We start from the raw sequence: 13,145 nt of genomic DNA, 5'->3' as shown, positions 1-13,145 counted from the left end.
ACTGAGAAGCTGACATATATCTATAGTGCAAAATTGTAGTGTTGAAAAATTTTACTGCTGCTCAATTTTATCTGTTCATTTAAGGCACATTTTCAGGGCAACTACTACATGCCAAGTGCTATCCTATGAACTAGGGCTGGAGGGAGAGCATGCAAGGTTCTTCACGAGTTGTCCAGAGCAGAAGAATCTGCCACCAAGTTACAAGGTGTCAGGGACCTGTGCTAAGTACTCTAACCATTATCTCATTTACAACAATCCTACGAGAAAGAAGCCATTGTTCTCATCCTGACAAAAAAAAATCAAAATAAAAACTGAGGGTTACAGGTTGTTAGGAACTTGTTCTAGAAAGATCTGGTCAGTACAGGGTATATTTGAGCCAGGCCATGGTTGTATTCTTTACTCAGTAGACAGTAAGTATGATTAGGGCACAAAGGAGAATCAGGAATTGATTCTGGAGGTGGAAGTCCATGCATGGATGGGCTGTGAATGTAGCTTTGTGGTGGCAGCGGTGACATCTTACATTTGTGTTGTTCATGGCATGCAAAGAGCAGAAGACAAGCTGAAGTGGGAAAAGGGATGAAAAGTGTGATTCGGCAGTTAAGGATTTCTCAAGCATGTCTGAGGTTATTCGGTTTGGGGAAACAGGGTGTGTCCTATGATGAAAGATATATTCCTAGTGCAGGGTTGGGCACCTTCCTAGTGACTTAGTGGAGTTTGGGGTGGTGTAGTGGGAATGATTAGAGAACAGCCCAGGCTGTGGCTCCTATGTGGAATGGGTGGGAAGATCTGTATCAGTGTATGCCTGTGAAGAGCGTGTGTGTGTGTGTGTGTGTGTGTGTGTGTGTGTGTGTGTGTGTGTGTGTGTGTAGGATGTATTCTTTCTCCCTGGTGTCTTAGAGGGACTATCAGGCCTTTCCTAAAACTAGGCAGCATCTTTTTAGGTGTCACACTTTCAGCAAGAGCCTGGAGAGGCAACTATCATGTTGAGAAGGGTTAAGGTTGAAAACAGAATCCCTATTCCTTTTGTCTGTGCTTGTGATTCAGTTTCAGGACACTAATCACCTGCAGAAGGCCACGGCGGGCAGGGGAGTCGCATCATCACACTAGTCCATTTGTCCTTATATTGTCAGAGGCCTTTTCCTCATGAAGGCCTAGACACCTTTGGGAGCCTCTGATGGAGCCTTGGTCTGACCCACAGAAGACAGCTTTGGACAGCACACTGTGATCTGTGTCAAGGTGAGCATGGGCATGATTCATAGGCTTGGAGTGGCTGAGGCAGGCAAGCTGATGGAGCTTGTGGTTGACACCCTTTTGGATCTTGGGTTCTACCTCTTTGTGTTTTATGAGGTAAGGGCTTAATGTCCTTGGCACATGCACTCTTGACCTTGGCATAGTTTACCTGCATCTTGTTTAACTCATTCTTGTGCATTTTGATAAGCTGTGTTCCCCCAAAACTTAAAACCTTTCCCCTTAAGAGACATGTACCTTGTTACTGGGGTTTCTTGATATCATTTCTGTGTCATTTGAGGGACCAATTGTGCTTGGTGTGATTCTTAGATGTGACAATCCATGAAGTGCCTGGGACAAGAAAGCAAAGGATAGGTGTCATCTGCTTCCCCCAATTCCGACTGTGGATCAGAATCAAAATGTAGAAAACTATAGGTTATTTTTTTATAATGCTGAGTGGGTTCATCCTTTCCTGATACGTCTCACTTCCCCCGGTCAGCTTTCTTCTTTCCACTCCTTCATTCTCTTAGTTTTTCCCTTCTGTTCTAATCTGTCCCAGGCCCCACTCAGGAAAATTAGAAGCATTAAAAAAATGGACTCATCTCACAAGCAAATAGTCAGTGTTATATTTTTAATAGACTTGGACCAAGCCAAGTACCTGAAATCTCACCACTCAGGAGGCAGAGGCAGGAAGGTAATGAACTGGAGGCCAGTCTGGACTGAGAAGTGAGAGCCTGTCAAAGAAGGGGGAGGTTGGCAAGGGGGGAGGGAGGGAGGGAGGGAGGGAGGGAGGGAGGGAGGGAGGTAGAGATGGAATGTTAACCCCAAAGAGATGCAAGAGAATGCTAAAATCTAGTTTTAGCATCCTAAAATCTAAAATCTAGGGAGGGAGGGAGAGGGAAAGGGAGGGAGGGAGGAAAAGAGAGACCTTTTGGTCAAAAGAACAGTTCTGTGTTCTCTGTAGGTGAAAGTGCTAATTTCATCAGTTGCACTGATCAGAATAAACCTCTTCTTCCCAGGAGCAGCCAGGGTGGACTCTCTTATGCCTCAGTAACAAGAGCTCTCACATCCTAGTGATACAGAGAAGCAAAGGTTGAGTTTATCTTAATCTGTGTGTCTACCAGGATCATCTAGTGGGTCTTTCATTGTCATTGTCCAGGTTGATGCGGCAAGCTGCTCCCTGGAGCACTGCAGGTGTTTATATCATTCAGCTCTCAGAGTTTACTGCTTGGAAGCAAATTGTGGGCCATATGCCCTTTATTGGAGTGGGATGTTGTATTGCTCACCCAGAGAGGAAAAGTAGAAATTATGGTACAGTAATATAAACTTCCAGTTGTCTCTAGGAATGACTCCAAAATCGTACATGTGTCCTTAGTTGTAGTGGGTTCCCTCAGCAGCTCTACAGTTTCTGCCTCCATATCCAAGGAAAGTGTTTTTCTGAAACAAACATCAGGTGGGTTTAGAGGAGGTGCAAGGTGCCAAAATGACCCTCTCAGGCCTCCATTCCCTCTGCTAGGTCAGGAGCCACACTACTAATTTGATTATATTACCTGTTCTCTACTTGGAAGAGACAGCACCCAGCTGCAATTCTCATCCTGAAGATGAAGTATTCATGGGACATGTAGTCCATGGAGGAAAATGATGACCGCCCCCCCCCCCTATGCTCACAGTGGGAAGACATTTCAGAGAGCAACTCAGTGGTTGATTGCTTTGTGTACAGCTTTTTTCCCTCCTTCAATTCATGCACAGTATCTCCTGAGCCAGTCACTGAGCTAAGCTAGGGTAAAGTCAACTGAGTAATGGCCACTGCTCCTAAGTGTCCCAGGTTAGTGACGGTATTTATTTATAAGGTATGAGATATTTACTGTTTTTTCTGTTTTGTTTTCCAATGAGTAACAAGGCAGCCACTCTAAACGTCACTGGCGCTGCAGGGCGGATGCACTTGTGTTTGTACAGGGTTGTTTTTATGACTAACAAGACCACGTGTGTTGGCATGGCCTTTTGCAGAATGTCAGGTCTCTTTTCAATCAGTTATCTAAATCAGACTAAAAAGCCTTTCTGGGCTTCATGGCATAGTTAGAACAAGCCTCACTTTGTGAATAAGGAAACGGATACACCAAGAAGTGGTCTGTCTGCTCGAGGTCATGGTGGTTGGGGCTGGTGCAACTTGAGATTACACTGATAAAATCTGCTGAGGATGTGACTGGGATAGGGTGGAATGGAGCATCTCAACCTACATCTTCCTAACCAGCCTCCATGTTTACTAAGAAGAGAACATTCTTGCTGGTCACTAGCTACTTGCTGGTTGAGTCTGAGCAGCCAGTTCCCAGGCCTTGAGGCCACTGGCGTGTCTCCTTCCATTCACAAAGTCACTGCTGAGGGGTGTGTGTGTGTGTGTGTGTGTGTGTGTGTGTGTGTGTGTGCGTGCACGTATGCATGTTCCCCGTAAGCCTCATTGGTCTTCCTTAGTAGTTTGTTCCAGTATGACTCTCTGGAGGTGGAAGGCTAAGAGGTCAAGCCATAGGCACAGCCATGGCCACTTCCTCAAGCCCCTTCCTAAGGCCAGGTGGCCTCATCACTCACCATGGTTGAGGCTACCTTTCTCGCGAGTAAATCTACACTGGCCAGCAGGGGCCCTGCCTTACAGGCTGGAGAGACTAGCCTGTGGCTTGCCAGGAAGAGTTAGAGCCGAATAGCAAAACTTGTTGCATTTTGCAGAGACTCTGATGGTGAGGGTGAGGGCTGGAGGGCTGTTAAGATGGATTCAGTGGCTGGCTGAGGCCCCGGACAAAGCGTTGTCAATATCGTGGGAGTGAAGCTCCTCACCCGAACATGCAGAGGCACCACTCCATTAATGCAGCTGCCTTAAATGAGAACAAAACCTTAGGTAGAAGGGCTACTCTCTGAAGATTAAATCTCATGTATCTGGAGAGAGGAGGTGCCACGCATCATCCTGGTAGAGGCCACCGCCTACTTATGCCCCCCCCTTACCCAAACGGTCACATAAAGACTCCAAATCTCAAACTGCATTATTATTATTTTTTAATAAACTTTATTCTATATTACAAATAGTTCTTTTTTGTTCTGAACTGCAAAATAGGAATGCCTTATATTTACATACACAGGTATACAATTAATTATAACAAAGGTACAGAAGCTTGCCTTTACCAAGTTACAACTGGGCTCCAATTTAAATAGCATAGGTTTTCTTTTAAAAATTTTTTTTAACTTTTTTTTTTTTAAATCTTACTAGGATACTCTTCTTTAAAAATCAAAACCAGAAGACCCTCTCTCTCTCTTTTTTTTTTCTTCAGAGACCCCATTCACCTGTCCTTGAGGCTCAGGGTAACACTGCTGTCTAAAGGTATACTCTGCTTTCTGCTCTCGCAGGGTCAGTCTTCAAGGTGAGAGGTTTGGAACAGAAGTGGAGCACGCTGAGAAGGGCTAAGCGATGAGGAGAACAGAAATGGCCTGTCCCGCCTCTCACTCCTCAGACTCCCAAGGCCCCTGCAGCTGCTTAATCCATTCACGCGTCCATTTCTATTTCTCTTCCTTCTTTGCCCTCCTAGCATCTGGGGCCTAATTCTGGGTGCTCTGACCAAGCCAGAACCCCTACTCTCTCCCACACCTCAGTTCTTGGAGCCATTGTCTTTTGTGGTACCTGGAGTTGCTGGTTGCTATGGTAACTTCACAGGACCCTGCTGGAAGAGACAGAGGCTGTTCCCTACATGCTAAGTGGGGAGGAAGGCTGCATCCAATCCTTCCTTCCCATTTCAGGCCTGGGGACCTGGTTCCTTTGCAGAGCAGCCAACCCAGGAAGAAGCTAAGATCAGCCCCAAGCACACCAGGCCTAGGCAGGGAGGGACGTGGGGAGGGTCATCCATTCTCAAGCCATGTCATTGGTTTCCAAATGGAAACAAGATTCTTTGAGGTAAACTAGCTTTTATTTGTGAAGAACGGAAGATTTCATAAGCCTACAAGCTGACAAGAACGGCAGGGAAGGGGCGGGAGGGTAGACAGGACACATAGCCCATCTTTGCCTCTTGCTCGAATGGAACTGATCTCTGCACAGGAACATTCCTCAGTTCTGCTTGCTGAAGTGTTCTCTGCTTTAGAGTGTCTTTGGGGTGCTGTTTAACTGTACCCTCTGTTTGGAACTCTACTCTCATAAGGGAGCCCTTCCAACATGTGCTTGAGTCTTAAGTTTAAAGATACAAACAAAAGAAATGGGCAGAAGAGGCAGAAACTGGCTGAACGACTGTCCACTTGCTTTTGTGTTATTGGGTGGGGGGAGCTTGGGGTCCCCCAAATTCAGCTTCAGTGTAGTTTGAAAGAAGCTGAGAAACAATATGAAGGATTCATTAATTCCAGAGACATCTTAGAGAGACAGGACTAGATAGGAACCCAAGGGAGAGGGAGGAATGGAGAGAGAGGAGGGATGTGAGACTCCCCAACTAATGACCCCACCAGTTAGAGCCCTCTCCATCTCTTCCAGGAGCTAGAACACGTTCTCTTCACTCCTCAGGAACTGTTTGCTCTGCTCAGCTTCCCAACAGCCATCAGTCTACTCAAGGGATTCCAGCGGATGCTAAGGAAGACGTCTGTCTTTCCAACCAAAAGACTTAAATACTTTTTACAACTTGGATGCTCCCTCTAATAAAACGCAATATTATTGAAGAGCCATGATTTGTAGTAAAACAAAAGGTCTCTCCTAATATTAAAAGTATTTCCTGCAGTGATTGCTTTCTAAATGGGAGGCATGGGGTGGCCTCTCAGAGCACCAGGAGAAACTTACAAGCCTCTTTCGGGAGTTGCCCCTTTACTATTACCTGGAATAGTACCCCAACTATCCACTTATAGTAACAAAGCTTGCGTTGATTCCATGCAGAGTGCCCTGGGGTGAATCCACCAGAGACGGGAGGAGTGGCCTCTGTCTGTCAAAAGGGCAGGGGAAGCATGAGGGTATTAGCAGCCATGAGGATGCTTCCCCTAGCAGGTTCACAGTTCACATGGGGCATTTCTGGACCATTTTACTTACTAATGGAGAGGCTTTCTTACTCCCACCGCTAAGCTAGCCTCATCTGCTTAGAAGTCACTGGAAGAATTTAAGAATCCTGCTTAACTCTTCCTCTCAGTCATTTTACATCCACAGCCAGGCTCCCTCGTTACATTCAAATTCTTAAGCGACCAAATAAATAAGGAACTACAAACCCCAATCAAATGTCCCACAGCTTTTTTTTCCAAAGGGAAGGGCTGTATAGTCAGGCCCCCTTGTCCTGAAAGGATGGGTGGAGACCCTTGATATGGATGAGGAACATGGAGGGAAGGCCAGAGAAGAGGCAGGACAGCCAGCTACCTGCACAGGGTCACCTTGGTTCACTCACAGAAATGCCCCTGAACCCCACGCTCCTGTTAGGAGCTTGCTGGAACTGTCACTGGGTACTGCCCTTGGAAGGGACATAAGCTGAGTACCTCCTCCTATCAGTCATCTCCTGGATCCTGGGGCTCTCTGTGAGAAGGGGGGAAATTTATTCCTCATTACAGGAAAATTGGCCTTTCTCAAGATGAAGTATTTACTTGCTGTCTGGTGAAGGCAAAGCAGAGAGTCCTAGGATACAAGACAGAAAGGAACCTCTCCTATTTGTGTCCAAATGAGAGGCGATTAGGCCGGGATAGACCACAGTAGCATCACCCAGGGTCCTAGAAAGTGTGGCAGAGCCTTGCCTCTTAGAGATCATTTGGGATGCCATGGCTTGTGTCTCCTCTAACAGAGGACCCACCGGGCACTGGCTGGAGGAGAGGATACCTTCTTGCTCAGGGGAAGTAGCCAAGGGTAGGATGGGACAGCACTCACTTCTAATGGACTGAAGAACTGAGTAACTCCTGTATCCAAATCAGTATTTGGCCTCAGGGAGGCTTTTTGTACAGGAGGGTCAAGGAGGAACAGGGAGAAAGCTAGCTGCCAGAGTGGGGCACAGTCAGGAGACAGACATGCACATGGGGTGGGAGTGGGGGTGTAGGTTGGTACATGAACACCATGCACCTCTGGAATGGGATGTTAGGGTGGTGGATGTGCTGGGTATTATATCAACATTAACCCAGTGGAAGCAGGACCAGAGTCTACAAGCACAGAAAGACTTGGTCTGTTAGCAACTCCTGCTTCTTTGGAATCGTCCTGTATACTGTGCCTTGAGCTGTGGGATTGATTCATTGAAAGCATTTCTCTTCCTAAATGTGGCCCCACTCAGGCACCCACCCTGAGCTCACTCCAGGTCTGTGGATTCCCAACATGAAGGCTCCAGGGGCTAGCTCTGGTCATGTATGCTGCACAGGGTTGCAAAGTACCTTAGTCTGGGAGGAGGGTTCTCTGTTTGTCCTCTGTCCCCAAGTTTAAAACTGTATTGAAAGAAGAAGGCAAGAAAGTATTTTCCTGAGGAAGTCACTGACACAAACGCTAACAACTTCATGGCACTAAGAAACATCACTGTGTCTCCTTACAGGGAAGGATGAAGACATGACCAGACCACGCCCACACCTACAGAGACAAACATGCCACAGAGGAGTAACCAGCCTGCAGATACCTCCCTAGGTTTCTTCTACCCATTCTTTTACTTTCAGGACCCCATCAAACCCCATGCTCCCTGATAGTCTTCTCCTTTCAAAATTCAAATCCTCACTTGGTCAGTCATTTGGGATGTGTGATCAGTACCATTTTGACCAGTGGTGTCAGGAGCAGGAGGATGCAGAGGTGGGGTGAAGAGGGGGTGAGAGAGGCTATCTACTACCCCACCCATACCCGCTGAACAAACTCCAAGAGATAAACAAAGGTTCTATCTTCGGCAGATCCACAACACCCCGCAAGTGAACTCTGGAGGAGGGGTGGGCGAGGCACCACTGTGTCTTATGTCCTAGTTTCTCTGACTTCGTTCTCTGAGAGCTCACAGACCATCAGGGTCTCTCTCACTGCTAAGAGGAGCTAGAGAATCTCAAGGGGGAGTTGTGAAGGAAGATCTGGGAGGATGTGACAGATTTCAAACAACTTTGCCTAACCTTGCTTTTAAATGTATCACACTCACAAAAAAAAAATAAATAAATAAAATAAAATGGAAAACAAAAACAAGCAAACAAACAGCAAAAGGAAAGTTTTTGTTTGTTTTTACAGGCAAGATGGGCCTTGATTTCTGAGTCTCCAAGCAGGCCACAAGGACTGCCTATGAAGTGCCAGAAAAAACCCACATCACCAATTAAAGGGAAAGAATCTGCCCAAAGGCCTCTCAAGAGAAATGAGGAGACCCAGGAAACCCAGGCAAGACTGTCCCCGCCTCTTTCTTCCTGATATGTGTATTTCTCTGAGGTGTTTGAAGTTTTGCTTGTTAACAAAAGCAAGGAAAAAAATTCTGTACCGACAAAATAATAATAACAGTAAAATCATCCAGTGTGTGTGTGTGTGTGGGGGGGGGGGCATGTCAGCAAAGCCATGGTAACAGTCTCTTGTTGCTGCTGTTCATTTTTCTCTAACTATGCAAAACTTAAAAATCAAAGCACACTCACCCATGCACACACACACACACAGCTTCCATCCTGCAATTCTGTGTTAAATATGTTCATGGCTCTCTCCTCCCCAACCCTTCATATGTGCAAAAATACCTTCTCAGCTGAGGTGCTCCCTCAGCCTGATCCCCCGCCGCATGCACCCTGAAGCCTGCCAGGTCCCATGGCTTCATGGGAGAATAAAATAGTCACTGATAGAAATTCCATATGTCTCCACCTGGTACTTGCTTTGCCGAAACCTCTGGTGGTTTTTTGTTTGTTTGTTTGTTTTTTCTTTTCATTACCCTCCCCACTTCCAATGCCTCTTTCCCCAGACTTTCATCCTTTTTCCTACATTGGAGTGTCTTTGCCATTTTGTCCACAGCAATGCCACATGGTGCTGCTCTGGGCTGCCAGAGTTCAGCCTTGGCAGGTGACATCCTGATTTCCTATGGACAGAAGAATGCTCTCACCACACACATGACGAACACTCAGTGAAGTATACTGACACAGAACATGAGCCAGGGGACAGAGAAGGAGACCATCTCAACATCCTCCTACGTGGGATAAGAAATCTTTCCATGCAGATTCCTAGGTGCCTTCCTCAACCCTGCCAAGGGTCTCGATGTCCTGAAAGGTACAGGATGACACATGGACTTGGCTTGAAATGGTACAGCTCTTTCTCCATGTGAGGCTCATTCTGAGTGATGGGAAGAAATGACATGTAATGCATGGAGAATGAAGGAAGGTAAGAATGTGGAATGCTATTAATACCGCCTTCTCCAATGCCTCTTGTGTCTGCATAAGTGGTGGACAACAGACTCGAGCTGTCTAAAGAGATTCTTGCTTATGGTAGAGACTAGATCATTCACTAAGATCCCTTCAAGACTGTAGGTTCCCAAGACCCACTAGTAAACACCTCTTGTCATAACCATTACATTTCTGAGCACACATTTGCTTGATGGGTTAACACAAAATGGCATATCTATAGATGGGAAAACACATGGAAAGATAAATGCCAAGGTCATGGTTAGTGGTATGCACTTTTCTCTGTATCCAACCAGGTCCCTCACTTGCCTCTCCAGTCCATTCCAGGCACAAGCTGGTGGCTGAGGCTGGTTGGCATCTTGCTTTGTCTTGGTGAGGCTGTGATTAATTATGTTTCCTCTGATGATGACTTCAGAAGGGATAAGGAAGAAGATCCACTGAAGAGACAGATGATGTGCTGAATAAACAATTCCCACAGAGCTCTGGACAGTCCAGTGACAAAGTCATCTGCATAGCAATGGCACCAGATTCTGCAGGAGGGACAGGGGTTGGGCTGTCTGCCCTGGCCTTCTAGGGTGTTCTCAAAGACAGTAGAGATGGAGCCTTGGAGACGGCTGGAGGTAGAATCTCCTAGATGTACTCTTCATTTCACTGTGATCTTTGATGACGGTGACAAAGGAGCATGGAGATGCCTTCTCTAGACAACACGTGAGATTCTGGCAATGGACCTTTGACTACAGTCAGGATGCATTTGAACTTAGGGGTGAACAGAGAACAATCAATGTTGCTTCTGGCATAGATGATACTCTTTCCTTTTCTCTCTCTCTCTCTTTCCATGTTACATTTCTTTTTTTAGGAACCAGATTAGATGATGTAGGAGCATCTCCATGGTGGAATGTAACTGTTAGTTTTCCCCGGTCTGACTTTTCATAGGAAGGGGAGAAAGGTCTGAATGGATACTTGGAAGGCCTCCAAGGATATTGGGAGGGGACAGAAGGCTGCTGGACATCAAACAGGTAGATAGCGGGCCCTGGGAGAGCATCTTTAAACTTCCACTGGTCCCTGCTCCAACATCTGTAGGAGGCAAGGCCTTTTTCTCACAGTTACAAAACACCCAGGTCACTGCCTGCCCCCTTGTTGTTGAGTGTGTGGAAAGGGAGATGCGAGTGATGTCTCCTACTTCAGATAATACTGAGCTCACAGTTGCTTCCCGGAGCCAGGTTTCGGACCACAGTGGGGATTCTCAACGCAGAAGGTAAAGTAGCAGCATAGGAACGTTCTCTGTCCTCAGCTCCTCCTTATTTGAGCCCTGCTGCTGATGCATGGGGCCAGGAGCAGCTGGGAGGGAGAGCCTCACTCTGACATCTTCTGGTCAGGTCTCTCACCATGGGGCCTGGCCATCCCTGGACTGACTGAGGGTCAGTGACGTGGTCCAATCACACTGGTGGAGCAATGGAAAGAGATGGGACTCTGGAAAGAGGGAGGGAGAGAAATAAAAGGAGAGACGGCGCTGCTCGGGGGGTTGCTGCTGATGCCTGTCGGAACTTGCACTTGGTAAAGATGATAATCTAGACTGAGGCACGGCTTGGTGTGTCCCTCCCTCCAGGATGGCCCTGGAAGGACAGTTCTCAGCTGTCTAAGCTCATGAGGGTTATGACTTGTTCTAGTTTGTAAGCCAGTTTCTGCTTTCCACACTGGTCATCATGGTCCAGGGGTCCAAGGATCTGTGGAGGAATACAAATGGAAGATTACTAGTCTGGGTATAGGTACCTGTGTTTCTAGGGTACATAAAGAAATAAATAGCATGGCTATTGTCAGGGCATTAGTGTACCTGTGGCTACTGACACTGCTGTGAAAGCAAGCAGCCTGAGTGACATGGGTCAGGAGAGGTGGGAGGCATATGGGTGCCCATGTCACCAGCAGCACAGGACACCAGCACATGCGCTGTCACACATCTGGAAAATGTGTGCATTCCATTGTCTGTGAGAGACAGCTGGTGGGAGCAGAGGCTTTGCTGAAGATCCAGAGAAGCCACTGTCACCTACAGTCTCAACGGCATCTTGGGAGCTCCAGAGCCAGTACAAAAGTGGGGTGCTGGCGGGGGGTGCAGAATGTGCTTTCCTGATATTAACAAGTCCTACCTTTTCTTCCAATATAAGGAAGGGCTTCCCTGGCAACTCCTTGGGGCCCAAATATCCACATTTAGAAAGTCAGTTTGTTAAAAGCCAGATATCCCTAAAGGAATAAGGTTGTAGGCTGACTATGCTTTCCATCCCTATTCTATAATTGGCTCATAGTGGCTAAGGTCTCCAAAACCCATTTCTAAGGTCAGGCGATTGACAGAGGACAATGATGGGTGATTGGGATGTTTCCCACAGAGACTCAAGACATGCCAGATTGAGTCATGGCTCTGCCAGTTGCCAGCCTGGTGATCTGGGGGTGAAATACGATCTTTCTGAAGGATCATGCTTCTCTCTCTGGAATCTACCTCTGCTTTGCTTGGGTCTAGTAGACAAGGCCAGGTCACACACATGAGCAGCCTAGGCACTGTGCCTGCTCCACAGGAGGCACTGGACAGGGTGGGATGTTCTCTGGTCTGAAGGACAGGGATGAGGGTTGGAGAGCAAAGAAAGATGGCTGCTGAGCTTAGGGAGACCTGGAGGCTCCTTGGGTTTTGGATTTCATGACTAATTAACACATACTTAATTGGCGACATCATACTAGAGCTGCCTACTGAGCTGGCCAGGAATTGTCCTTTACTGCTGCGATACTAAAAGTAGACAAGTGTTCTGGTAGGTGAAGGGATGGTCCTTTCCAGGACAAAGCGGGAGACTTACAGTGCTGTATCACAGAGCATCCTTACAAGCGCCACCGCCACAAACAGGAACACTTCCCTTGACCATAACCAAACTGGTGGTAGTGGTCACTCCCTAAGGGACTCACCACTGCTTTCTGTTAACATGAGGGTCACATAATATGTTGTTCATGACCTGCAGGACACTGGGCTCTGGACCTGCTGGAGTCCTTTAACAGGGTTCTTGAACTTCTCTGGGTGATAAGGCACTGGCTTTATCTCTTGGTATTGCCTTCTGCTCCAAGAAGGCTGCTATGCTGAGCTTGGATGCAGGGACTCTGGATCCCAAACCTCTTAGGTCTGTGTCTGCATGGCTAAGCAACTCCCATAGCACCTTTATGTTAACCAGAATGAAGGCAGAATCTATAGTAGCAGTTACCCAGGTGGTGCTTTACAACAGAGAACACAACAATGAAAAATATGCTCTCGGTCCCTATTCTATTCAGGTCCTGATCCTTCCCCTTCGAGTCCACCCCTTTCTGTTCTGTCCATCTATTCCACCCTCTTCCATTTGACACCATCCTATTCCATTCTGTTTCTATTCTGCTCTGGTCTGTTCTACTCCACAGGATGCCACAATACACCATGCCATCCATAAGAGCGAGGAAGTCCATGCTCAAAGAGAATTGGATCAGAGAGGAAAATGAAAAGAATTTAAAGGCAATAATGGAGAAAGAATAAGCTAGGTCTAGTGGGGCACACTGTTTTCCTAGAAAGGAAGGCTAAGGCAGGAGGCAAGTTCAAGGCCAGGCTGGGGTCTGGGGGT

The 13,145-nt window shown here is 47.0% G+C and overlaps 1 protein-coding gene across 4 annotated transcripts in view; it reads right to left on the bottom strand.

Moving 5' to 3' along the window:
* Nucleotides 1-4,497: 4,497 nt before the first annotated feature.
* Nucleotides 4,498-13,145, bottom strand: part of Plxna4 (plexin A4) — a 461,538-nt gene continuing 452,890 nt past the window's right edge. For all 4 annotated transcript variants that reach the window (XM_036180450.1, XM_036180449.1, XM_036180451.1 and 1 more), the window contains one exon: nt 4,498-11,249. In XM_036180450.1, coding sequence (XP_036036343.1) covers nt 11,154-11,249 — 96 coding nt within the window. In that variant the 3' untranslated portion in view covers nt 4,498-11,153. The remainder of the gene's footprint in view (nt 11,250-13,145) is intronic.

Source organism: Onychomys torridus, chromosome 3 (genome assembly GCF_903995425.1).
Source record: "Onychomys torridus chromosome 3, mOncTor1.1, whole genome shotgun sequence".
Lineage (NCBI taxonomy): Eukaryota > Metazoa > Chordata > Mammalia > Rodentia > Cricetidae > Onychomys > Onychomys torridus.
The sequence above is the reverse complement of the archived record's forward strand: the minus strand, read 5'-3'. Positions and strand labels throughout refer to the sequence as shown.